The sequence below is a fragment of the Geotrypetes seraphini genome, chromosome 8, assembly GCF_902459505.1.
Source record: "Geotrypetes seraphini chromosome 8, aGeoSer1.1, whole genome shotgun sequence".
NCBI classification, from domain to species: Eukaryota; Metazoa; Chordata; class Amphibia; order Gymnophiona; family Dermophiidae; genus Geotrypetes; species Geotrypetes seraphini.
The window spans coordinates 66662023-66689173 of record NC_047091.1 but is presented as its reverse complement, the minus strand read 5'-3'; the positions used below and the strand labels follow the sequence as shown (position 1 = coordinate 66689173).

The window sequence follows — 27151 nt, the reverse complement described above, 5'->3', positions numbered from 1 at the left end:
CTTTGTGCAGGTCGACTAGGCTTTCCTATGCCAGGCTGCCAGGTGATGATTGTCTGGAGGCTGAATTTTAAAGGGGTGATTATGATTTTTATGGGGTTGGGGGGTCAGTGATCATTGGGGTAGTGTGTGGGGGTCTGTAGTTTGTGTCTGAAGTGCTTATCTAGTGACTTTAGGTGGGATTTTGTGACTTAGACCATGTTTTACATGGTCTAAGTCACAACGTCCAAGTTCCGTCTATGCTGTGCTGTATAACTTTTGGTTATACATGCAGTACGACTGCCAACGTCCCGCTCTCAACACTCCTCCTGAAACGCCCCATGTAGCTATGGTCGTTCAGTGGCACTGTGAAGGCCTAGGTCATTTTTAAATACATCCAAAACCTGGTTTTATTATCGGCACTTGGACGTTTTTGACTGATGATTGTCCAAGTGCCAACTTACACCGGTTTTTGGATGATTTTCTCTTTCAATTATGAGCCCCTTTGCCTTTCTGTGCCTCTACACCTGCAGACCGACAGACACACACCGGGATGAGCGGAGGCAAGAAGACACAGCCAGCACCTACGAGACACCACCGAGCCTCCTAAGGGCACCCAACAGCCTGCGCTCGACCCCTGCTTAACAGTAGGTGAGACCACTTCAGGGACTGCCCCAAACTCCAAAGAAAATTATGCAGGCTGGCTAACAGATACCCACTGGGATTGACCTGTCAGCTATAGACTGAAGTCTGTGTGTTCTCAAAGCAGGCAGAGCTGAATAAAAGCTCTGAGCACCAGAAACCCCAAGAAAGGGACAAAAAATACACCGAATAAAATAATGAATTGTGGAGAGTAGAACAAACACTCTTGCAGGCATGTGTACAGAAGGGAAGAACTGCAGGTGGAGAAAAGGAGCCCAGTGAAGTACAGCAGAGGCAAAAAGAAAAATCCAGAGTGGATTCTTTATGCAGATGGCATGCGGCCATGGAGACTCTACCCATCTGTCTGGAACAGGGATGTCAAAGTCCCCCCTCGAAGGCCGCAATCCAGTTGGGTTTTCAGGATTTCCCCAATGAATATGCATGAGATCTATTAGCATACAATGAAAGCACTGCATGCAAATAGATCTCATGCATATTCATTGGGGAAATCCTGAAAACCCAACTGGATTGTGGCCCTCGAGGAGGGACTTTGACACCCCTGGTCTAGAATGTCTCACCTATTGTACTGGAAATAAGGGTTGTACAAGACCACACAACTTGAAGATTCATGGTCTTCATACTTAGCTTACTTCATTTTATTTCCTTGCGCACCATCATTAGCTTCTTGTATCATTTCATATTCAACACAAGATCCCGACACTCACACACAGTCTTGCAGCCTTGATTCCGTTCCTGTTATTTTACCCAATATTGTTTTACTGTTCCTCCAGTTTTTGGTCAAACCTTGAATCAATACGCCATTTTACAATTTTCCAAATTGCCCCTCCTCTTTGGAATTCTCTCCCTGTCCACATTCGTTCAGAACATTCCTACCTTCAATTTTGTTCTTCCCTGAAGAGCAATTTTTTCTCCTTGGTCTTTTTGGTGGGGTCCCCTACTCTAGCAGCATCAACCCCCATCTAATACCCCCTGTTCTCACTATCCTATCTGAAACCCGTAGTTGTTTTTCCTGTTTTCTATTAAGATTTCATTAGTTTGTATTATAAACTGCTTTGATTTTAATTTAAAATGTAATATATCAAGCCATAATAAACAAACATAAACAACTGGTGGAACTCTGCTCCCATTGGAGGTTTCACAAGCAACTAGTGTAGCAATTGGAGGGATTCTGTTCTGTTTCCCCACTCCTTTTCTCGCCTTTGTGCTCTTGCTGGGCTAGCCAGTCATTAGCTTACCCTGGTGTTACAGTGGCCAAGGTATAGGAGCAAAAGACAAAGAAATTCCCCCTGGGCTTGGTATTTATATTGCGCCAGTTTTCCCTTAAAGGGGTTACTCCTATTACTACTGTCATTCAAGGCATAAGGCCTTCTCTTTTTCTAGATTAGGAAAGTTAAAAAAGAGGTCAGACTACTTTATCCTGGTAGAACCACTAAAGGTCTCTTCAAGCAGAACCTTAGGGGTTTTTTTTGTTTTTTTTTAAATTAGCCTTAGACTGATGATGTGGCACATCCTGATTGGTCTCCTATAAATGCCCCTGTTCTGATTGATTCCTGTAGTATGCAGCTTTGCTGATTGGCCTCCTGTACTTAAACAACCCTGGAACTCCCCACTCATCATGTCCTTAGGCAGCTTTCTTATAAGTTTCTTAGTGCTTTGTCGTTGGCTGCCTCTTGGCGTTTGACTTCTGTTCGTCTCCTGATAACCTTCTGTGCCTTGCCTGATTCCTAGACTTTGCATCTGCCTGCTAGTTTGTAACTGGTTCCACGCCCAGTACTTCTTCTGATTTCCCTTTCTACTGACTATCTGGTGTCATCTCTATGTTGAGAGTATCTTGGGCCTGTATCTGAGGAGAAAGGGGGCTGTTATAGGAGAAATGAAGAAGCACATCAAGGTCTCTTGTGAGAGAGGAATTGGCTGTGACACTCCGGGGTTTTAACTCTCGAAGGCTAATCAATTGTAGGACAGGTGGTATTTGGTGCTTGCCAGCTCCTGATTGGTAAGGCCCGACTTTAGTGCAGGAAGAGGCGGTCAGAGCATACAGCGAGTGATTTCCTTCACTCGCCGGCGCTCCGACTGCTCTCTTCTGCCTCTCCCACTGCCCTCTCCAGTCTCCCCCATGAAAAAAACGTATTCCTGGAACAGAACCCCCGCAAATATCGGGGGAGTACTGAACAACATTAAACACATAACAAACAGATCCAACAAAGTCTGCATTACAGTAGGCAAGAGCAAAAAACAAGAAAAAACTGCAGATCAAAATGTACAAGATGCAGGCTATGCTTATTTATACCAAATATTAATGCAGTTACTGATGTCACCTTACTGCAAACCAAGGGTCCCTGCATTAATATTTGGTATAAATAAACATAGCCTGCATCTTGTACATTTTGATCTGCATTTTTTCTTGAGGTTTTTTTCAACAACATTAAACATTCATTTATTATTTATATACCACTTATATCCTAAGTGGTTGTACATTCAGGTACTTTTATCATATTTCCCTATCTGTACCGGTGGGCTCGAACTCTTATCTAGTGTACCTGGGGCAATGGGGGGATTAAGTGACTTACCCAGGGCCACAAGGAGCCGTGAGTACAAGGAGAGAGTGTGGAAAGCTACTTATTGGCCTCCTGTAGGATTCCAGCCCTTGTTCTGGTCTCAGCTATCAAATATTAATTATGCACAGGGACTATCCATATTCTGGCAACTGCCCAGATGAAACACTGACTCAGGTTACACAAAAAATGTATTATTAGTCCAATAAAAAGGTATCGCCTTATATTCTTTTTTTTCTGTTTTAATCTACTTTTGCTCTCACTACTAAACCACTTTTTCAATCACAATGATGTGGAAATGCAATGGGGGGGGGGGGTTCATTGGTTTTGCCGTTTGTTCCTCGATACTGCAATGCCAACAGCAGCCAATACAGCAAAGCCAGCCGCAGCCCAGCCAACATTTCTGATGGCATCATCCACCTGGAGAGAAAGGACAAAACTAGTCAATACAAAATGTAATCCTTTTGGGTGAGATTCAGGACTGTATGGGGAACTCAGAGTTTCAGAGATAACTATGTTTCACCGCTTGGACCTGTCATAAGAACGAGTGGCATAACAAGTTTAAATAAAACATAAAACACAGGCAACAAAAAATGCCTGATCATTCTGTCTCACCATATACAGTATACCTACTACCTAACTTATTACCAACTATATTTTAAATTTTTTTTTTAATAAAATTTTTTTTATAAGTCTATTGCTGTTATTTTATAAGTGCTCAGTCTTGTATATCTTACATGGAAACCAAAGCAAGTTATTACAGGACCATCATTGCGCTTATATGTCCTTTTTTAAAATACTTTGATGGTATTAGTATGATTGACAGAGCTATAAATATATGCTGGAATTCACTCTAGCTGAAAAATCAACAATGTTCAATCAAATAAAAAGAGTAGCACTTATCTTGTTATTAAAAGGACATATAAGCGCAATGATGGTCCTGTAATAACTTGCTTTGGTTTCCATGTAAGATATACAAGACTGAGCACTTATAAAATAACAGCAATAGACTTATTAAAAAAATTTTATTAAAAAAAATAAAATTAAATTAAAAATATAGTTGGTAATAAGTTAGGTAGTAGGTATACTGAAGAACCAACATTATATATTTTGAACTCCTATAATAATAGGTTCACCATATACAGTAACATGCCATAACCAAGGGAGGGGATGTCGGTTTAGGGTTTCCAGATGTCCGGATTTCCACGAACATGTCCTCCTTTTGAGGACATGCCCGGGGGTCCGGACAACTTTTCACAACCTGGCACTTTGGGTTTTGAAAAGCTTTCCTCCACATCATGCCGGGCAGGAGGGCATCCACACATGTGCCCGACGAGAGCAGGCAGCGGAGAACAGGATGAGGTGGGGATAGGTGGAACAGGGCAGGCCTGGGGGCGGATCTAGGGGGGGGTCTGGATTTTCCAAACGGAAAATATGGTAACCCTATGTTAGTGCATTTCTCCTTTCTTCTCTTTCACTGCAGGAAATAAACACCATCTCCAGGCAATGTTCCCTGTAAGCTGCGATTCCGGTCACCTATTGATAAGAGGCTGCACAACCAAACTGGCTAGCTGTGCAGACAGTACACCAACTTGCAGCTCCCATGTTCCACTGCCTCCATCTGCCACTACCACCGCTGACTTCCCCAAATCATCATCATCAGCAAAATAAAATGCAAATCGATGGACTGCATTGCACTTATCCATGATTGCCGATCCCTCCCCTTCAACATCATTTCTTGTTCTGGGGCGGAGCTGGCAGTCCAAGGATAAGTGCAGTGTAGCCCCATACTGTGTTTTATTTAGCCACTGCTGCTGGTTTGGGGAATCAGCAGTGGTTGTGGCGGCAGCGGGGAATGAGCCAGATGCTTTAAGGAAGTGGGGAGTACAGAGGGGCACATTGGATGGAAGTGGGAAGGACAGGGCACATACTGGAAGGAAGTGGGGTGGTCAGAAGGTCACATTGAAAGGAAATGGGGAGGACTGAGAGGCACATTGGAAAGAAGTGGGGAGGACAGGGACACATACTGGATGGAAGTGGGGAAGATAGAGGAAAACATGCTGGAAAGTAGTGGGGAGGACAGGAGGCACAAGCTGGATGGACATGGGTAGGAGAGAGGAAACATGCTGGATGGACATGGGGAGGACAGAGGTAGACAATGGATGGAAGCAGGAAGCAGAGAGAGCAAATGCTGAATGGAAGTGGGGAGACAGAGAGGGCACATACTGAGTAGAAATTGGGAGGAGAGAGGAGTAAATGATGGATGGAAGCAGGAGTGAGAGGGGGCAGATGCTAAATGAATGTGAGGAGGAGAGAGGAAGCAGACACTGGATCAAAGTGGAGAGGGGAGGGGGCAAATGATGGCTAGAAGAAAGGGTGAGGGTGCAGATGATGGATGGTAACAGAGAGGAGAGGGGGTAGATGTTAAATGGAAGTGAGTAGGAGAGAAGTAAGACACTTCTAGTCACAATGGATGTAAAATTACTATACAGCAGCATCCCCCTATACCAGTGGTCTCAAACTCAAACCCTTTCCAGGGCCACATTTTGGATTTGTAGGTACTTGGAGGGCCTCAGAAAAGATAGTTAATGTCTTATTAAAGAAATGACAATTTTGCATGAGGTAAAACTCTTTATAGTTTATAAATCTTTCCTTTTTGCTAAGTCTTAATAATAATAATATTGTAATTTATAGCTAAAAAGACATATGATCAAGAAACTGTTTTATTTTACTTTTGTGATTATGATAAACATACCGAGGGCCTCAAAATAGTACCTGGCGGGCCGCATATGGCCCCCGGGCCATGAGTTTAAGACCACTACCCTATACAGATGAAATTGGTGCATGTGAAAATTTCCTTAAAACATCTACACTCACCAGAAACTATTACAGCATTAATCAAATTCATTCCAACCCACAACTATTTCTGCTTAATAATATCTATCTGCAAATCATGGGCACAGCTATGGGCATTAGGATGGCACTACAATATGCAAACCTCTTCATGGCAGAACTAGAAGAGACATTTCCAAATACATATCTGACAAAACCCCTGAAATACCACTAGTATATTGATGACATTTTTATGATTTGGACTGAGGGAGAAGGGACTCTCGGACAATTTTACAATTCTTTCAATACATATCATCCTACCATCAAATTCAAAATTTGCTATTCCCCAGAAAAAGTCAATTTTCTAGATACCACAGTCTCTATCAACTATGATTACGTACAATCATCTATATACAAGAAACCTACAGAAAGATGCAGCTACTTCCACATTCCAGCTTTCACCCTTCACATATTTAAAAATCCATTATTCATATCCAAGCCACATAATACCGCCAAATCTGCTCTGACCCAAGAGATAGGGATAAACACCTAAAGACCCTGACTGAGGCCCAGATTTTCAAAACTTTAACGTCATCATTAAATGGTTTTCCAATGGTTTGGTTTTAGCCTGTACGCATTTTAGCGGCGGATTATCAAAATGGATTATCTCTGTCAATAGTGAGCTTTCTAGCAGTCTCCCACATTGAAATGAGCCCTCCGGTGGATTCATTAAAAAATTCCAAGCCATTTTCTAAAAGTGGCGTTGGCTTTTGGTGACAAAAATAAGCAACTGATCCAGGGGTGCTGGTCAGTGTCAGAGATTGCTAGAAAGCCTGTATTGTGATGCAGCGGGAGAGATGCCCATTCTCTCCCACTGCATAACAACACCCCTCCCCTGCAGCGGGGGCGAACACCCCCACCCTGCAGCAGGAGAGATGCCGATTCTCTCCTGCTGAGAATGAAGAAAACAAAAATTTGTCCAAAACAAAAACTAATATAAACTAGAGAACAAATTCATATCAAGTTATGTTGGATTACCAGACCTCAAATACCCAAGGCACTAATTGACTGATTTTTTGTGCCCTTACTGGGGTGGTAAATTCATCATTGGTCTTTATATTTATTGAAAATTGATATTATAAATATTTAATAAATTTTCATAGCACAAGTCACTTTACCAAGACCAATGATAAATTTACCACCCCAGTAAGGGCACGAAAAATCAGTCAAGTAGTGCCTTGGGTATTTGAGGTCTGGTAATCCAACATAACTTGATATGAATTTGTTCTCTAGTTTATATTAGATTCTCTCCTGCTGCCAACCAACACTATCCCCCTCCAGCGGGAGAGATACCCACACTCTCCCGCTGTCAAGAAATCCCAGCCGTGCCCCCCACTGCAGCAGAATAGATGCCCACACTCTCCTGCTGCCAAGAAATCCTGCAGCGAGAGAGATGCCCACACTACCCTGCTGGCAAGTGACCCCCCACCATAGAACATCTCCCCCCGCCTCTGACACCCCCTTCCCCTTCCCTCCAAATAGACGCATGGAGGGACGTGTACTCCCTCCTCCCAAATGGACTGCGCCAATGAAAATGGGCCTTCCCCTCCCCGGTGCATCTTGGGATGCACCAAAGGGGGGCCTGAGGCTCTGATTGGCCTAAGTTGGTTAAGGCCCCTCCAATGAGAGGGACCTTATGCAACCTGGGCTAATCAGAGTCTCAAGCCCCTCCCCGATACACCGGGAAGATGCCTAAAGCTCTGATTGGCTCGGATGCCCCATAGGAGAGGTCTTAGGCGTCCAGCCAATCAAAGCCTTAGGCCCCTTCCTGATGCATTCCAAGATGCACCAGGATGCACCAGGGAGGGGAAGGCCCATTTTCGATAATGCAGGCCAGCTGGGAGGAGGGAGTCCAGGTCCAGGTAAGGGGGAGGGGCGTCATAGACGAGGGACGGGACGTCAGAGGCCAGGGAGGTGTTCTATGGTGGGGGTCACTTGCCATCAGGGTAGTGTGGGCATCTCTCCCACTGCAGGGGGGGGCACAGCCGGGATTTCCTGGCAGCGGGAGAGTGTGGGCATATCTCCCGCTGCAGGGAGGCATGGTCAGGATTTCCTGGCAGCGGGAGAGTGTGGGCATCTCTCCAGCTGCAGAGGGGACAGGGGTGGCATGGCCAGGCTGCGGCAAGGGTTTCTTTGCAGCAGGAAAGAATCAATATCTCTCCCACTGCTGTTGTGTTTTGGAGGTTTTTCTCTTTACGTATTTTTTTCTGCACATGTGCCCATTTTTATCACCAACGATGGGCACATGCAAATTTAGCGAATCTTTGCTGCTGTCCGCCGACCTCACTTTGTATGTGTAATTGTTTGAGAATGTCTTGCTTTTTTCAATTCGCTATAAAAATGGCTGCATTAGCAGACTGTCGCTTTTTAACGCAGGTTTTTGAGAATCCTGGCCTGAATCCTTCAAACAAAAAGGATACAATCCTAAAATAGTCTCTAGGAATATTGCTTCATCCCTTAAAACACTACAGGGACAAGAAAACCACAGACAGGTCCCCCTTGGTAGTGACATACAATCCAGAGCTGGAAAAACTAAGAAAAATTATACAAGATCTACAACCACTACTCCAGGGAGTTGAATTACTAAAAGAAATATTCCCAGCTCCACCTGTGCTGGCCTTCCGTCAGTCACCGATCTGAAACAGAAATTGGTAAAATGCAAGCTCCCCTCACAAACCCACAAAGAATAGAATATGGCACACATCCTTGCGATGTGGCAAACTGGGAAATGTGTGAGCATATCTCAAAGGATCACACAGTCACTCATATGGGAAAAACATTCAACATAAGGGGATCCTTCACAAGTTCATCTTCTAATGTGGTATACATCAGTGGTCCCCAACCCTGTCCTGGAAGACTACCAGAAAGACGGGTTTTCGGGATAGCCCTAATGAAAATGCACGGGGCAGATCTTTGAGAAAAGAGCAAGACCACAGTCCATACCAACAGAATTTCTTTTTAATTTAGCAAGGATAGCCATGAAAGATAACTTTTTTTATGTACAATGGAACAATCTACAAACAAACGAAGGGGGTAGCAATGGGGGCTACTTTTGCCCCTTCAGTGCAAACCTCTACATGGCTGACTTTGAATCTGTATGGATAGAGAATTCACCTTTCACTTTGCAGATCTTTAAGTGGTATCGATATATTGACGACATCCTACTCCTCTGGAAAGGCACAGTTCAGGATCTTCATTCTTTTCTCGGATGGCTCAACAGTTGTGACAAGAATATTCAATTCACCATGCAATATTCTCAAGCAAAGATTAATTATTTAGATATAATGGTGATTCAAACTGCTGACCATTTCGAATTTGATCTTTATACCAAGCCCACCGACAGGAATACTTTCCTTGACTTTCATAGCTGTCATCCTCCGAATCTTAAAAAGAACCTCCCCTTTTCTCAATTCTTAAGGTTGAAACATAATTGCTCAAACATCAAAGACTACAACCGACATTCAAAATTCTTAATTCAAAAATTAGAACAAAGAGGTTATCCAAGAAACATACTAAAAAGGGCTTATAAAAGAGCCAAGTATTACCATCGGGAATGGCTATTAGAAAAGCGAAGAAAAGAAGGTGAGGACACGAGAACAGATAAGATCACATGTGTTCTAAAGTACACGACCGCAGACAATGCTTTGGCTAGCATTGTCAAAACCAATTGGAAAATAATACAATCTAGTCCTTTGTTTTATAACACAGATCTACAGATTGCTTTCTCCAGAGACAGAAATTTGAAAGAAATGCTGTCTCCAGCTGTACATTTATCTCAACCCATGCAATCTCTCTTACCGAAAGGATTCTTCAAATGTGGCAAATGTAATATCTGCCAGATTACATTACAACTGAAGGAATTCAAAAATCCTAAAGATGGAAAATTATATAAAATCAATCATTTCCTCACGTGTTCATCGGATCATATTGTTTACGCTGTCATTTGCCCTTGCGGCAAGTGGTATGTGGGGTTGTCAACCAGATCTTTCAAAACCAAGATAAGTGAACACAAATCCAATTTGAAAAGCGGCAGACTAACAGCTCCTCTAGTAGAACACTGTAATCTATTACAACAGGGGTGTCAAAGTCCCTCCTCGAGGGCCGTAATCCAGTCGGGTTTTCAGGATTTCCCCAATGAATATGCATTGAAAGCAGTGCATGCACATAGATCTCATGCATATTCATTGGGGAAATCCTGAAAACCCGACTGGATTCCGGCCCTCGAGGACCGACTTTGACACCTGTGTATTACAACATAAGTATACAGACCTGAGATGTTTCTGTTTCGACAAAGTCTTAACCAATAATAGAGGAGGTGATAGAAAAAGATTACTACTGCAAAAAGAAGCCCGTTGGATCTTCAAACTAGGCTCTTTAAAACCAGATGGCTTGAACACCTCAGTCGAATGGAGTTCGTTTTTTTAACAGTACAGTTACAGTTTTTAAACAAATAATATTATGTTCAACATGAGATACACTTTGCATGGTGGCACTTTACATAATAAAATATTTTTTACAAAGCATTTGAGCACTTTAAACTTAGAAATAGAGCGGACACGTCATGAATAATTAATGACACAGCCTTTTAAAGCGCATGCTCGGCGTACTAACTTTGCCAGCGCCATCTTTTGCCTTAGATTCGGAGAGCAGAGCTGCCCAGTAAGTTACGTCCGTTTTAAAAGTATTTTGCAAAGTTTATAATATATTTTATAATATAGTTTTACAATTATATTCACACTTCACGGTGTTCTTTTGATTTATTTCTAGTTAATCATTACGACCCCTGAAGAAGCCAAAAGTTCGGCGAAACGGGTCCCGTTGGGCTTGGACAGCGTTTTGAGATAAGTGCTGTTTGCTACATTTAGATATTTATTTATACACTAAGAGCACCTTATTGAATGGATGTGCAATAATAATAATTAAGCACATCAAAAAATAGCAGAACCCGATGAATGATACTCATTACCTGTATATGCTGCTATAAGAATCTTTGATGGTATAACAGCTCAGGTACCTGAGGGTAATGCTAATCTATATAAACCTTGCTATTTCTACAAGTCTTTCCTGTTGATATGTTGAATATTAGACTTGTTTACATTGCATACTACTTTGAGTGTTTCTACATCATTCAATGCAAAAAGTGCAAAGAGGAATGTTACATTGATGAAATGGGCCAGATGGTAAAGACTAGGATCAATTTACATAGATCTCATATTAAAAAGTGCAATGCCAACAATTGGGAAAAACCGACCACAGCGCCAATGATTTTATGGTGAGAATTCTAAAAGGAAATTTTAAGACAATCCTAGAATGAAATTAAGATGATGAAATATTTTGACACCTACCAGACAGGACTTAACAAAGATCTGGGCTTTCTTTCATACTACAAAGAAATTTAAAACTGCCTTCCCACCTCTCTGTCTCCTACTTAACTACCCACCCCTCCCTAGGGTTGCCAGAGTTTCCTTTCGGAAAATCTGGACTCCCCTAGCCCCACCCCCAGGCCCGCCCAGTTACGCCCACCCCGCCCTAAATCTGCCCCTAAGCCTGCCCTAGCCCTGCCTTGTCAGACAGGGAGGAAGCCCGTGCATGCGCGGCTATCGCTTCATGATGTCATCGCATGACAGCCGTGTATGCGTGGACTTCCTCCCTGCCCGACACAGCTTTTCAAAACCTGGACAAAGTGCCGGGTTTTGAAAAGCCGTCTGGACCCCCGGACATGTCCTCAAAAGGAGGACCTGGCCGGGGAAATCTGGACCTCTGGTAACCCTACCCCTCCCTCTTCCTGTGATCACTGAAATGCTGTTTTCCTTATATACTGTATACACTTCCCCCTCCCCATTCGCGGTTTCTGCACTCGCAATTTCACATAATCGCGATTTTTTTTTCTGGGGAGGGGGAAAATTTTTTTTTAAAAACATATTTTTTACCTCCCTGCCGCCTTCCTGGCCTTACCTGGTGGTCTAGCGGGCTTTCAGGGCAGGAGCGATCTTCCTACGCTCCTGCCCCGTGCAGATCGCCATGAGAAAATGGCTGTAGGGAGTTTCCGTCATAGTCTCGAGAGACTACGGGAACTCCCAGCAGCCATTTCCTCATGGCGATCTGCACGGGGCAGGAGCTGTAGGAAGATCGCTCCTGCCCCGAAAGCCCTCTAGACCACCAGGTAAGGCCGGGAAGGCGGCAGGGAGGCGGGGGTGGGTCAGAGCCAGATAATCGCGGTTTTTCGCCATTCGCGGTCCGGATCTGCCCGTAACCCCAGCGAATAACAAGGGAGAAGTGTACTGATATTTGTCATTTGCTTATTTCTGATCTGAAGAAGAAGGGATACCTTCTAAAGTTCATCATACATACATTGAGTTAGGTCAATAAAAAAGGTATTACCTTATTCCCTTTGTTTTTTGTTGTATTGGGCAGGGCAATTAACCTTATTTCCTAGACTACATGCATATCATTTTTTTTCTTAGGCTATTCTGTAATGTCAGGAAACCTGGAGAGCTGACTTTGAGATCCAGGCTTAGGCAGGGCAGGATTAACCAATAGGCCCAGTAGGCACGTGCCTAGGGCCCGAAATGGTCAGGGGGGCCCGATGAAGGAGGGCATCAACATTTTTTTTTTCAAACAGCAATGGGCCCCTCCAGCATCGATCGGCAACGCGGGCTCCCCCCCGATCGGCAACGCGCCCCCCCCCTCATCAACGGAAAGTAAGACAAGCAAGCAACGCGGGTAAGAAAGGCAACGGGAACTGTAATTTTGCAAACGGTGCTGCTTTCCCAAAGCTTCCCTCTGACACAGCTTCCTGTTTCTGCCTGGACACATGGTGTGGTGGGGCGGGGCAGGGGGGCCCAGTGTACTTGTGTGTCTAGTGGCCCTCGACGAATTAATCCTGCCTTGGGCTTAGGGAGAGAGTAAAATGGACATCTACACACCTGTGCACACTCAGCTCGGTTGTAGCGAAGTTTAGTCACAAAGTGCTCACAGTTATCAGTTCTCACGCTGTAGGGCCTCTTCTGTCCAACCATTTCCTTGGCCCGCTGAAGAATTTTGTTCACAGGGTATGGAGTATATTTGTTATCATACTTGTTGTTCACTCGATAGGAACTGTTTCCCACCACCTCAGACAAAAGGTCCTTCCTCACCTCAGCCCACTCACTTAGAACAGACATGAGGCTGGAGGAACCAGCACCAGCATACTCACCTAAACACCCAAGAAAAAGAGGTCAGTGAAACACTGAGGAAAGAAAACCTCTGCTCAAGTGTTAGCTTTAAGCTACTGTCTAAAAGTTTTACCTCTAACGTCCCTCACCTCAGCTCCACTCACTGCCTAGGGAGACAGTCACACTCTTGAAACTGGTCAAATATCTGCATACATTTTAGGGGTGGCCCTGATTGGAAGATTTCTGCAGTCTCAGCAGTGGGAAAGGAAACTATAGCTGAAATACAAGTCGTTCCAGCTGCGTTGAGAATCTGCAGCCTTTATTAATATAGGGCCCCTTTTATCAAGCTGCGCTAGAGCGTTCTAGCACAGGCCGTGAGGTAATTCCCCCGACACTCATTCAGTTCCTATGAGCATCAGAGCATTTACCTTGGCCTGTGCTAAAACGCTCTACCACAACTTGATAAAAGGGGGCCATAGTTACAAAGTTTAAAAAATGATTCTGGAAAGACTCTGCTACAGTCTCTTTTTCCACTACTGTGGCTGATTTTTGTGTTGTGGTGATTGACCTCTCTTGGTTTTGGAAGATATTTCTTCCCCAGGTCAATCGCCCCTCTTCAGGGTTGTATAGTAACTTAGACCCTCTTGTGCTCATTCTAAGCCATGGTAAAGGTTTCTACCATAGCCCGGGATACTAAATGCTCTGACACTATGAGCGTCAGAGCATTTAGTGCTCTGGGCTGCAGTAGAATCTCGGAGAGAGGCGGGAGCCAGAAGGCCTTGGGCATGCGCAGATGCTCAAGGCCCAGTCTGGCAAGCAGCACGATCTTCGGGCACCGGCACCTCCTGTGGGTTGGTGCTGCGTGCCGGTGCCAGATGGGGATAAGGCTTCAGTTTGAGTGGGCGGGCATTCGCAAGGGGGGGGGGGGGCGATGCCGGTTTGCAGGGGGGGGGGTGTTTGCGAGCGGGAGGGGCAATGCCAGTTCGCAGGTGGGGGATGTGAAAGTGCACCAGTGGCCTCGGGGGTGAGGGGGGGTCTTTTGGGGATGTGGTGGGGTGGGGTGGAGCAGCGCCGGTGGCTGCTGGGGGGAGGAGGTGGAACCAATCAAGTAAGTTTCCCTTACTTCCTATGTGGAAACTCGCTTTGATATATAAGTAATCTGGTTTATGAGCATCCTTCTGAAATGAATTATGTTCGTAAACCAAGGTTCCACTGTAGTTGCCTGTGTATGTTGAACTGGTTACCAGTCTCCAGCCTGGGATAGGCACGTGGGATTTCTTGGAAAGAGAAAGAGATAATGGTTACTGAGGATGGGCAGTGCAGAGGCTACTTTTTTTTTTGCAGGCAGGAGGAGCTGTGCTGGTGATTGCTCTTCTGAGCAAGTGTCAAGTACAGTTCCTCCCCTCCTTTACCGGCGATTCTCCGCACAAATAGCATGCATATAATTTGCATGTCATTGTACTGAAAATCGCCAAAAAATAAAACTTGCTTCTACCATGGTATTTTTTTTTACCATGGTGTCAGAGCTTAGAGAATCTGGCCCTGAGTCCCCCCAAAAGTCCCTGACAGCACTACCCTGAAATACAGAAATATGATGGCAGATAAAGGCAAAATGGCTAGGGTTACATTATTTGTGAATACAAAAAAAGAGGACACATGACTCCACCAAGTTCCTTGGTCCTCCTTCCCATCCTCTGTACCCTTTTAGTACTTTTCTCTGTCTCTCCCTTTCTCCATCCCTTCTCCTCTATAGGTGCTTCTCTCTCTCTCTCTCTCTCCTTCCAAACTGAAGGATCCCTAGCTAGCTGACATAGCTGGGTCACAGTGTAGATGAAGAAATTCCTTTTAGATCAATGGGTCATAATTAGTACAAAGAACAAACTTGTGACTCCATTTTACTGCTCTGAGAAATCACGTATGCATGCAGGCCTGTTCTATGTATCTGTCTTGTACCAGGCACGGCTAGGAGGCAACAGGATGCTGCTGTATAGATTATAGGATGGATTTATGGTTTTGTTTTTCTCTCTGCTGTTACCTTTTGGTCAGAGCTGATTAGACTGGTTTGAACTGGTTAGGACACTATATAACTTTTGTGCCCGAGATCCTCAGGGTCTTCTGTTTATGCAGCCAGTTCTGCCCAGAAGTCCAGCATATATGCTTGTTTAATAAAAGCCTTTTTAAATCTCTTCAGTCTCTGGCTCAAGTCTCTGCACTACTAAAGGAGGGCCTTATCCTAAAAGGTACCTTCATTTGGCGCAGCCGAACAGGGACTTGATCTACAGACTTGAGCCTGTTTGGCACGATCGTCTCCCTCGGAGGATTTCAAACCTTGCCTCCTACGAGACCCGTAATAGCCGGCATTAACCTGGTGGTTGACCAGGAACGGTTTTCTCGTCGAAGACAACGGATTGCACCTCGAGAAGGAACGAATCGGTGGAGATTTCTGGCTCCTGGTTTTGTTGTGCCGGTACCGGACCTGTCTTGGTAAGTGAGAAGTTGATTCCTTCTCTATCCTGTCTCTATCTCTTCTGTCTAGTAACTTCTTAATCAGTTGTGAAGCACAGAGAGGTATATAGGATTCTGGTTTCTGGAAATTGGAACTTTTGTTGGGTGCATATATAGATTGTATAATATGGGTCAGAACACCATCGAGCCCCTTCAGATCATGCTTAAATATTTTACAACTGCCTTTTCTGGCGATTATGGCGACCCTAAGATTTTTTATTGTTTTCTTCACCCTTATTTTTATTGTTGTCAAAGGCTTAGTATTTGGAATTTAATCAACTTTTTGTCATACTTGTCAAATTAATAAAACAAAAGCTCTGGGGACACCTGACAAGACACAGAGAACGAGAAATTGGTGATGTTGAGAAATTACCCGGGGAGATGGAAATAGCATTTAGGTTGGAAACCTGGGAAAGGTTGGTAAAGCAAGCCAGCATGATTGTTTTGCTGAAAGTTGCAGACAGGATAGTGTAAGTTGCTTAACAGGGTAAAATGCATGTGGATCAAGACAGAATTAAGAATGTGAGTTCGCACTGATGAACGAGAATAAGGACTGTGATTTTAGATATATGTTGCGTGCAGTGGATTTGTTACAGACAGTGAGTAATTTAAAGAAAGTTGAGCCAGATAGTTTACGTGTTCTCGCAGTTGTCAAAGTGTGTCTGCTGGTAATAAAAAAAGAAAAAAAAAAAAAAAAAAAAGCAACCGTTTGTCAGACATGTGGGGTTTGTGTTGGGCACATCCCTGCCTTTGTATTCCAGTGTTGGGGGATTTAAAGTACAAGACTAACAATGATAGAGGTTAAGTATCCATATTTTTCTGAAAATTGAAATATTTGCTAAACATGGGCTTGATAATTCAAGTTCAAGTTTCAAGTTTTATTATTATTTGATGAATCGCCTATACAAACATTCTAAGCGCTGAACAATTAAAAAAAAAAAAAACCATTTTAGAGGACAAACAATTTTAAGACACAAGTACAAAGTTAAATAACAAAGTTTTTAAGAGTTTTATAAAAGAGATAAGATCTTTTTCTTTTCTGATGTAAAGTGGCAGTGCATTCCACGTTTGTGGCGCTGTAACAGAAAACATGTCATTTCTTCTTGTACCCACAATTTTTAAGGAAGGGACAGTTAATAAGTCTTGTGATGATGATCGTAGAGAACGAGGGGCATAATAAGGAATGATCATTCTAGACATGAATTGAGGCTCATTGAAAGCTAGAACTTTAAAAACCAAGAATAATATCTTAAAAGTAATTCGGTGGCTAATAGGTAGCCAATGGGACTTAATCAATAGCGATGTAATGTGGTCAACTTTTTTTTTTTTTCCTTTATGAATGAGTTTTATTGATAACGGATGGATTGAGATTACTTCTTTTGTTAACAGTCTCCCTTGCTTTCCCGTATTGTGTCTTTATCCTGGTGTTCTTTATGAATTCTTTCTTCCCATGCATGTTTGTATAAAGTGTTATTATCAATCAGATTCTAAATACAATTGGAAACAGAAATACCTTTCAAATAAACTTGGTAGCTCAAACTCCAGAGGAAGGGGGTAGTTATTATGTAAGGACAGTGCAGACTAAAGTAGCTACATCTAGTCTGCAGCAGTGCCCACTCCTCAGAGTGTAGCGGGACCCAGGTGGCAGACAAGGGTTCCAGGTCTGCCTGCAGGGAACATGGAAGTGACCTCAGGGGTGGTGTCACGTTAAAATGTCTCTTCTTTGTCTTCGCAGTCATACATACAGAGCTGTTCTGGACCTGTTACAATGAGCCTTTTTCTACCCAGAGAAGGAGGACAATGTTCTGCTTTCAGTAACCTTGAAATGACCTTGCACTTAACATTTAACATGTTTCTTTTTTTTCCCTTTGAATTGACATTGCCATACTTCAGAATACCTCTATATTTAACATTGTACACTGTACCTAGTAAGTTTTGCTTATTTTTCAAGATTGAAGCACACCCTAGCAGTTGCGTCCCTGTCTGCCTTATGAATGTAATTGGCAGGGCACCAAGCCAGAGTGATCACATTCTTACGTTTTCTCTTTCGGATGTTCCAATAACCATTAATAGATGCCTTTTATGATTATGTGATTATTATCGCACTTTACTTTGCCACTGTGTGCACACAATTATGATTCGTGCTATGATGGACGTTTGTTTTTGTATAACTGTGCATTTCTCTGCAGATCTAAGTTCAGCTCTGAATCCTTGCCAGCTGGAAGAAAAGTTTCACGCCTTTTCTGTTTTCTATGTTTGTTTATGCCCTGTAATCTTTGTGTTGTCTATCTGTTTGGTTTGTGGGGTACCCCGGGGAAACCAACTATACCATTGGCCATTTTTGGAGATTTTTCTCTCCCTTTTTGCATTTTTTGTTTTTTTCCTATCTAAATTGCCTTTCTAGCTGTTCACGCCCACGCTGCCCTCTGGCGCCAGCGCTCCTTCCTCACCTCCTCTGGATCCCCTATCCAACACCACCAACTCATCCTGGACCTTTTGGATGCTATCCTGCTACCCTCCAAAGTTTCTATCATGCACTGCTGGGCCCACCGTCGTCTCCGTGATTTCATCAGCCGCGGTAATGCCTTGGCTGACCGCTCGGCTCGCCAGGCGGCCCTCCAAGGTCCGCCCACACCCCCTCTTCTGTTATCCCTTTCCTCCCCTCAACCTTTCCTTCATTCCCTTTCCCCCCAGTACACTGACCCCGAGCGCAAGTAGGCCACGCAGCAACCTGGCCATTGCACCCTCCCATCCGGATGGATTACTATACCCTCCTCCCACACATCCACCCCCCTCCTGTACGTCCCTCAACTCCTGGCCCTCACTGTTGTCCACCGTGCACACGATTTTTCTCATGCCGGTAACCCAGCTCTCCGCACTCTTCTCCGACAGAATTTCTATATCCCGAATCTCTCTCAACTCATCTCCCATGTCCTGCTCCGCTGTGTCATTTGCCTCCGACACAACCCCTCTTCTGTCAGACCCCCCGTTCCTGGCCACCAGCCTATCGGTTCACACCCCCTGCAAGTCCTCTCTACAGATTTTACCCACTTGCCCCCCTCCCATGGGTTCCGTTACCTCCTGGTTTTCATTGATTCCCACACTGGGTGGCCAGAGGCCTACCCAGTGCGCACAGAGAAAAGTAGGGAAATAGTAAAGGCTTTACTCCATGACATCATCCCTCGCTATGGCCTGCCCCTAGTGATTGGCAGCGATAATGGCCCCGCCTACATATCACAAGTCACACAAGCTGTCTCTCGGGCTCTGCAAATCACCTGGAAATTACATGCGGCCTATCACCCCCAGAGCTCTGGCCAAGTTGAACGCATCAATAGAACTATTAAAACCCTCCTCGGCAAAGCGGCAGAAGAAAGCCGCCTGCCATGGTCCAAACTGATCCCTTCTGTTCTATTTCGCATCCGCTGTACCCCAGGTAAACGCAATCAGTTGTCCCCATTTGAGCTCATGTATGGCCGACCCCCGCCGATAGTCAGTCTAGACCCCGAGTCTCTTGAACAGATAGGGAACGCTATCACAGACGCAGAGATAAAGCAGCTAGGAAAGACCATTATGAAATTACAGAACTGATCAAGTGTGGCTGAAAGTATGGAAGAAAGAACCGCTGAAACCCCTTTGGACAGGGCCTTTCACTGTCTTACTTGCTTCTCCCACAGCTGTCAAATTGTCCCGCCACGAGTCTTGGATTCACTACAGCCGTGTGAAGCCCGCTGCTGAGTATATTTGTGAAAAAGGGCCCACTGACCTTCAACTGAAAATCACACGGCTGCCCCACACTCTGGAAGAGTAATCACGCACGTCTGATCCAGAGATCTGTCAAGATATTTAATATGAACTCTGTTGTGTATATACTGCTTGTGATTTGCGTCTTGCCAACATTGTCCATGTCCCCTACCCCTCCCACGCCTGGGTGTGCCCCTTGTGTGGCACTAGTGGACAATGGGGGCAAAACGGAAAATGTTAACTAATTATGAGTGTAAGGGTCAACTAGTGACCCCTGTATGTATATATAACAAGGTTGAATATTCTATATGTAATAATGGAGACTCACAGATCTGTTTTGACCCCAAAGCAACTAATAGGGATACTTGGATAGAGGTCAGGTCAGTCTGGGATCAGGGCCCCCTGATTCAACAAACCCTGGTCACTAATCCCTATGTCCCGGCCTCAGTCCTCTTTGATGCTTGCCATGCCATGGACCAAAACCCCACCTTCCTTGGACGTTGTGGTGCCCTGGCATGGAGGAGGGAATATATGCACAACGATAAATACATGTGCCTGGCGGGACAGAAGCCGTCCCACTGTGAAGGGTCTTCCGAACACTACTACTGTAACTACTGGAGATGTGTATCCTGGGCTACTTGGGGTATGACCCGACTGCCTACCACCCGAGCCATATTATCCAAAATGGGTGACTACCTCTGACTGTGGCCTCCAGAACTGTAATCCACTTAATTTCACTATCCTACAGCCGTTTAAATGGAACCTCGATGATAGCCTCCGGAAAGCTCGCTATCTTGTGGGCCTACAGATATACGGTAAGGGCACAGACCCTGGTACTGTCTTACACATCAAACTCGTTGAGAGACACCGGATCCCTGAACAACACAGCATTGTGTTTCCTGACTTTTATGAACATATGAAACTAGACCAACAAGACTTTGTGCCCTCTGCCACCACTCGCAACCTTTTCATACAGTTCGCTGAAACCATAGGAGCCACCTTAAATCTGACAAACTGTTATGTCTGCAGGGGCACCCAGCTGGCCCCTGAAAAACTCCATTCTGGCAAAACACTGCATACAGCGTCTCGGACCATCCTTTACCACTCGTGTTGGACACCTGCAGTGCCAATCCTTATGGACTAAAAACAGCACCTCTCAGCCCGGTTGGACTTATTGGACCGGAGATCCTAAGTTAAAAATACCCAGACGATGGAATACTACTGGCAATGCTACCACATTAAATGTCTACCTCAACCTGCCTGCTTCTGCCCCTTGGGCTGCACCGGAAGGATACTACTGGATCTGTGGGAAAACGGCATACCCCACTCTACCCTCAAATTGGACTGGCACTTGTGTTCTGGGCACTATCAAACCAGCCTTCTTCCTCCTCCCGTTATCCGAAGGAGAACATCTGGCTGTCCCAGTATTCGATCAACGGGCCCGTCCTGAAAGAAGTTTGGAAATCGGTAAATGGGATGACACTTGGCCCCCGGAGCGCATCATTGCTGTCTACGGTCCTGCTACTTGGGCTGATGATGGTATGTTTGGGTACCGGACCCCAATCTACATGCTTAACCGCCTCATACGACTGCAGGCGGTTTTAGAAGTTATCACCAATGAAACAGCTAGGGCCCTGGGAGCCCTGGCCAAAGCGAACACTATGATGCGTACCGCCATCTATCAGAACCGACTGGCCTTAGATTATCTATTGGCCGCTGAAGGAGGGGTATGTGGCAAATTCAATCTTTCCAACTGCTGTCTACAACTAGATGATGAAGGATTTGTGGTTGAAGAGGTCATAGATAAAACCAGATTAGCTCACGTTCCTGTCCAGACTTGGAAGGGTTTTTCTGCTGATATGTTTGGACTTAACTCACTGACTGATTGGGCCTCCAAACCGGGACTCTTTAAAGCCCTCACCATAATTTTCCTGGTATTCTCTGTCATATTTTGTGTTCTTCCTTGCCTGTTACCATGTTTATTGAAAACCCTTAACCGTACTATTAGGACTACGATTGACAAAAGTACCACCGCCCTAGTCCTGGCCCTTTCCTCCTATCACCCAGTCCCCACCTCTGATACAGATGGCCCTGACCTCCCATAACCCAGCTAGTCAGCTAGCACACAGAAAGTTGGGAATGAAGGATCCCTAGCTAGCTGACATAGCTGGGTCACAGTGTAGATGAAGAAATTCCTTTTAGATCAATGGGTCATAATTAGTACAAAGAACAAACTTGTGACTCCATTTTACTGCTCTGAGAAATCACGTATGCATGCAGGCCTGTTCTATATATCTGTCTTGTACCAGGCAAGGCTAGGAGGCAACAGGATGCTGCTGTATAGATTATAGGATGGATTTATGGTTTTGTTTTTCTCTCTGCTGTTACCTTTTGGTCAGAGCTGATTAGACTGGTTTGAACTGGTTAGGACACTATATAACTTTTGTGCCCGAGATCCTCAGGGTCTTCTGTTTATGCAGCCAGTTCTGCCCAGAAGTCCAGCATATATGCTTGTTTAATAAAAGCCTTTTTAAATCTCTTCAGTCTCTGGCTCAAGTCTCTGCACTACTAAAGGAGGGCCTTATCCTAAAAGGTACCTTCACAAACTCCAACCCAATCCCCGCGGGTGTCCCTCTCTGTCTTTCCAACCTCCTATCCTGCTGTTTCTATCTCTCCCCCTCCCATCCAGCACTACCTTACTCCATGCTTTTTCTCCCACACTCTGTCCTTTCCATATTGCTTCTCCAGCCCTCCTTCCCTCCCTCCATGCTTTCTCCAGCCTTCCTCTATGCAGTTTCTCCAGCTTCCCACCATCCCTCCCTCCCTCCATGCTGTTTCTCCAGCCTCCCTAAATCCTTCTCTCCTGTCATCCATGCTGTTTCTCTATTCCCCTTCCCTCCCCCCTCCTCTGACCTCTGATGCTATTTCCCTTCAGGACTTTTCTAGCTCCCGACTCCTTCACCTAACTCCTCCCCAGGCCCAGCCACTATAATCTAATCTTTGGGCAGCAGTAGCATCAACAAGATGAACCTGCTGCTACCAACCTGCCCTGGAAGCTGCATCTCTGCAGTGACTTCCTGTTCCTGCCTAGGCAGAACCTGAAGAGAGGCAGCTTCCAGGTAGAGAATGACATGGTGACTGTTACCCATGGCTAGCCGTGGGTAGCCCGCTGAAATGGGGATAAAAAAAACCTGGTCGCTGCGGGTACAGGGACAAGGCCATTCACCACCCTGAGGAGCAGTGAATGGCCTTGTCCCCGCAGTTAATTGAGGGAATGCACATGTAATACTTTAAAATCCAATCCGAGCATCTCCCTCCCTCCCTTGCCTTTACCTTCACTAGCGATTTTCCTCTTAACAAGCAGCCGGAGCATTTCCTGAAGTCGCGTGCAGCTGGCTGGCTGCTTGAAACTTCTCCTCTAACGCAACTGAAAACAGGAAGTTGTGTCAGAGCAGAGGAGAAGTTTCAGGCCAGCCAGCCGCATGCGACTTCAGGAAATGCTCCGGCTGCTTGTTAAGAGAAAGATCACCAGTGAAGGTAAAGTCAAGGGAGGGAAGGAGATGCATGGACCGCAGCGGGCGAAAGGGAGGGAGGGGACTGCTGCTGGGGACAGAGGACCCAGCTGAAATGAACCTTTTTAAAAATATATATATTAGTTTCCCATAGAGCTTGGGGGGAAAAAGGAAACCAAAGCAAAACTGGCCGAGGAGTAGGAAAGAGAAAGGAGAGAAGGACAGGCAGGTGAGCCAGATGCTGGAAGTGGGGGGAGAAAGAAGGAAAGAAGCTAGATGGGGTTGGAGAGGAGAGAGACATATTGGTGTGGAAGAGGAAGATAGGAAAAATCTGGACACAGGAAGGTAACAGAAACACAGGGGAAATTATGTACATGGGGGCATAGGGACAGAGACATAAAGCAGAGATACATGGGGGGGGGGGGAATTATGTGCATTGGTGCATAGGGACAGATACATAAAGGGGAGATACATGGGGATGGTATATGGACACGGGGGGGGGGGGGGCAATGCCGGACACAGAAGGGAGTATATTAGAAATAAGGGGGATATATGGGGGAAAATTATATGCATGGGGCATAGGGGCAGAGACATAAAGGGGAGATACAAGGGGATGGTATATGGACACAGGGGGGGTAATGCCGGACACAGGAGGGAGTATATTAGAAATGGAGAAAATAGGAACACAGAAGGGAGATGGTTTGTGTGGATGGGATCAGATGATTTGCGGGTACGAGATGGGGACCGAGCTCATGGGGACGGGACGGGGACTGAGCTCGCGGGGACGAGACGGAGACCAAGCTCACGGGGACAGGGCGGAGACGGGGACAAATTTTTTTCCCTGTGTCATTCTCTGCTTCCAGGGCATGCCAGTGACATCAGTTTCACTTTGTTGCTGCCCAAAGATTAAATTAGAGTGGTCAGGCCATGGAGCAGGTATGTAGGGGAGTCAGGAGAAAGTGTCTTTCAACTCATCTGATTGATCCAATATCTTTATTCATCCAAAGTAACTCAATGACCCGACATGTACATGTTTCGGCCTCCCGGCCTGCATCAGGAGTCTTGGAAGTCTTTGGGTGTATAAAAAGGTGTAAAAACTTATGTAAGCCACTTGAAATGCTGTTTCTATCAAATCGCCGTCACGCCGCAGCCTTACAGCAAATGAAAAGCAAATTGAACTGGTTTCGAGGCTTCCTCATGTCCCGTACTTATCAAGTACGTTTCAATTATGATCTCTCTGACTCATGGAGCAATTCATCCGGCGTACCACAGAGGTCACCACTATCCCCATTGCTTTTCAATATCTACATGTCCTCACTAGGTGCGCAATTGACCCAGCTGGGGATAAAATTATTCAGTTATGCAGATGACTTTACGATCATCATCCCATTTGCTAACTCTCTCTCGGAAGTAACTCCCAAAGCATCAGAAGCACTAAATTTGATGGAGCAATGGATGACTGAATTCAAACTGAAACTCAACTCAGAAAAAACAAATATTTTGTAGCCTCGCCACATCCGTTTGACAACAAAATACCACTATGCATCAATAAAATTAGTTATCCTATTCAGACTACTATGAAGGTATTGGGTGTAACACTAGATAAATGCCTAACCATGAAAGACCAAGTGGACTCCTTGATCAGGAAGGGTTTCTTCACTGTATGGAAACTTTGATCCATTAGAGCATATTTTGATATGTCAGCATTTAGAATTCTGGTACAATTCCTTGTACTGAGTCAACTTGATTACTGTAACATCGCCTATGTAGCAATTTCCCAAAAGAATATGCGACGATTAAAACTAATACAGAATGCAGCGGTCAAACTGATTTTCGGGCTGAGGAAGTTCGACCACGTGACACCTTACTACCGACAGCTGCACTGGCTGCCGATGGAGGCACGCATAAAGTTTAAGTTCACAGGTTTCTACTTTAAAGCACTATATGGCCTAGCCCCTAATTACATAACTGACCTTTTTTCCTTCTCAGCCAACAAACATAAGAGAAGCACACATTTGAACTTCGTTTCCCCCCCAGTTAGAGGATGTAAGCTCAAAAGACACCACCAATACCTTCTCTCACACCAAGCAGCATTATGGAGTAAAGATCTAGAACAATTGCTCACGCCTTCCACTTATGGGGAATTTAGGAAATGCCTAAAAACATATCTGTTCCTGAAGTATCTAGACAACTGATCCGCACAATCTTTCTTTTCAATACCGGTTCCCTTGAATTGTTAACCTCTATCTTTCACCTCTGTTAAGTTCATTCAGTTTGTACCATCTTTAATCTTTGTAAACCGCATAGAACTTCACGGTCATGCAGTATATAAGCTGTTATTATTATTATTGCTATCATATATCCCCTCTCCTGCCTTTCCTCCAAAGTATACACTTTGAGATCTTTAAGTCTGTTCCCATAAACCTTAAGATGTAGACATCCAACCATCTTAGTCGTCTTTCTCTGGACCGACTCCATCCTGTTTATATCTTTTTGAAGGTGCGGTCTCCAAAATTGTAAATATTCTAAATGAGGTCTCATCAGTCTTATACAGGGGCATCAATACCTCCTTTTTCCTACTGGCCATTCCTCTCCCTAAGCACCCAAGCATCCTTCTGGCTTTTCCCATCATCTTTTAAGATCATTACATACCATCACACCCATGTCCTGCTCCTCTTTCATGCACATAAGTTCTTCATCTTTTAAACTATATAGTTCCCTCAGGATGGTTACAGTCTGGGGAGAAAATGCCTTTTGTGGCAAAAATAAAGAAGGGATAGGGCGACTTGACAATATATTTTTTGTATTGGTGGAGGGCTGAGGGCAAAAAAGAAGAGATCTGAGCTGGCTTCTCCAGAGGATCCCAGACAGGTAAACTCTTTAAATCTGTCCTATAATATTACCAGGCTGGATGCTGTGTTTTCTTGAACAAGTTTCTTTAATATCAAAATTAAAATAAAGAAATAAACAAACTTACAGTTCAGCTGTTCCCAAGGATTTCTCCTTCCATAGAATCTACACCTCAACCAGCACTTCCTAAAGTTAGAGCAAGCTGAGAATGTATATCACATACTTTGTGATGTGATAATACTGTGCTCCATTTTCTCTCACTAAGCTGTATTTTTGCTAGTAAAATTCAAAGGTTTAACTAGTGGGAACAATGCTTTCCCTATGTCTTTGTGCTAGCTAACAAGGAATCTGCTATCTCCCACACATAAGAGGACCAGCCAGGAGCAAGGGGGGCTCAGCCCACAGCAGTGCACTCTGGGAGCTTATTTTGACGCCACACACTCTGTTTACACATCTAAAAACAAGCAATCTGTTTTAATGAAAGTGGAGGCAGAACAGGATGGGTGACAGGAAAAATACCTTTTTCTTGTACTGGTGGGGTCTGGGACAAAAAAAAAAAAAAGGAATGAGATAACAGGAAAAATATCTTTGGTTTTTTTTAACTGTTGAAGGTCATCAGTGGAATCACTGATAGATGGCATGGATGGGGGTGACAAGGGATAGAAAGAACATGGATAGATAAATTGTTGGGATTGGGAAGGGGTACAGAGGAGATTCAGAAAAATTGGCTTATTTTTTATCATTGGTGTTATGATAGAGAGGGTGGGGAGCAACCAGAAAGGGGATAGTGAGGAGAGCGAGAGGTGAGGATGCAGAGGGAGAAAAAAGATTATTATTATGGTTACTATCAGAGTCATTGGAATAGATAGTGAGTGGAGTCAACTGTGCCTTCGGGGCAGCTCCTGAATCCCTTATAGTTTGAGCAGGCTCAGAAGCTACATTTGGGCTAATAAGTTTACATACCCCTGGCAGAATTTCTCTAAGATGCGTACCATTTGTGGAAAATATGAGTGATTGGCCAAAATATATTTCTTTTTAATTAGGGCTGCATTTTAATTAAAATTTTTATTCACAATTAATTGTATGATTACAAATATTGACTTTGCGCTTAGTCACGGGCACCGTCTGCAATCCATTGGGTGAGCACAGGAGGGGACAAGGGGACTATGCATTTCCTCTCCCTCCTCTTCACATTAGGCATCATACCTTTGCTGGTGAGGATGCTGATGCCTCACCAATCAAAGAAATCTACTGCCAAAGCTACCTCCTTATGCTGCCTTAATACCAAAGAAGTAATCGGGGT

At 44.6% G+C, this 27151-nt stretch overlaps 1 protein-coding gene across 2 annotated transcripts in view; it reads right to left on the bottom strand.

The window, feature by feature from the left end:
- Window positions 1-3382: 3382 nt before the first annotated feature.
- The window catches only part of LOC117366149 (phospholipase A and acyltransferase 2-like), a 34255-nt gene continuing 10486 nt past the window's right edge, over window positions 3383-27151 (bottom strand). For both annotated transcript variants that reach the window (XM_033957305.1, XM_033957304.1), the window contains 2 exons: window positions 13013-13281; window positions 3383-3614 (listed from right to left, as the gene is read on the bottom strand). In XM_033957305.1, the coding sequence (XP_033813196.1) occupies window positions 3513-3614; window positions 13013-13281 (371 nt within the window). In that variant the 3' untranslated portion in view covers window positions 3383-3512. The remainder of the gene's footprint in view (window positions 3615-13012; window positions 13282-27151) is intronic.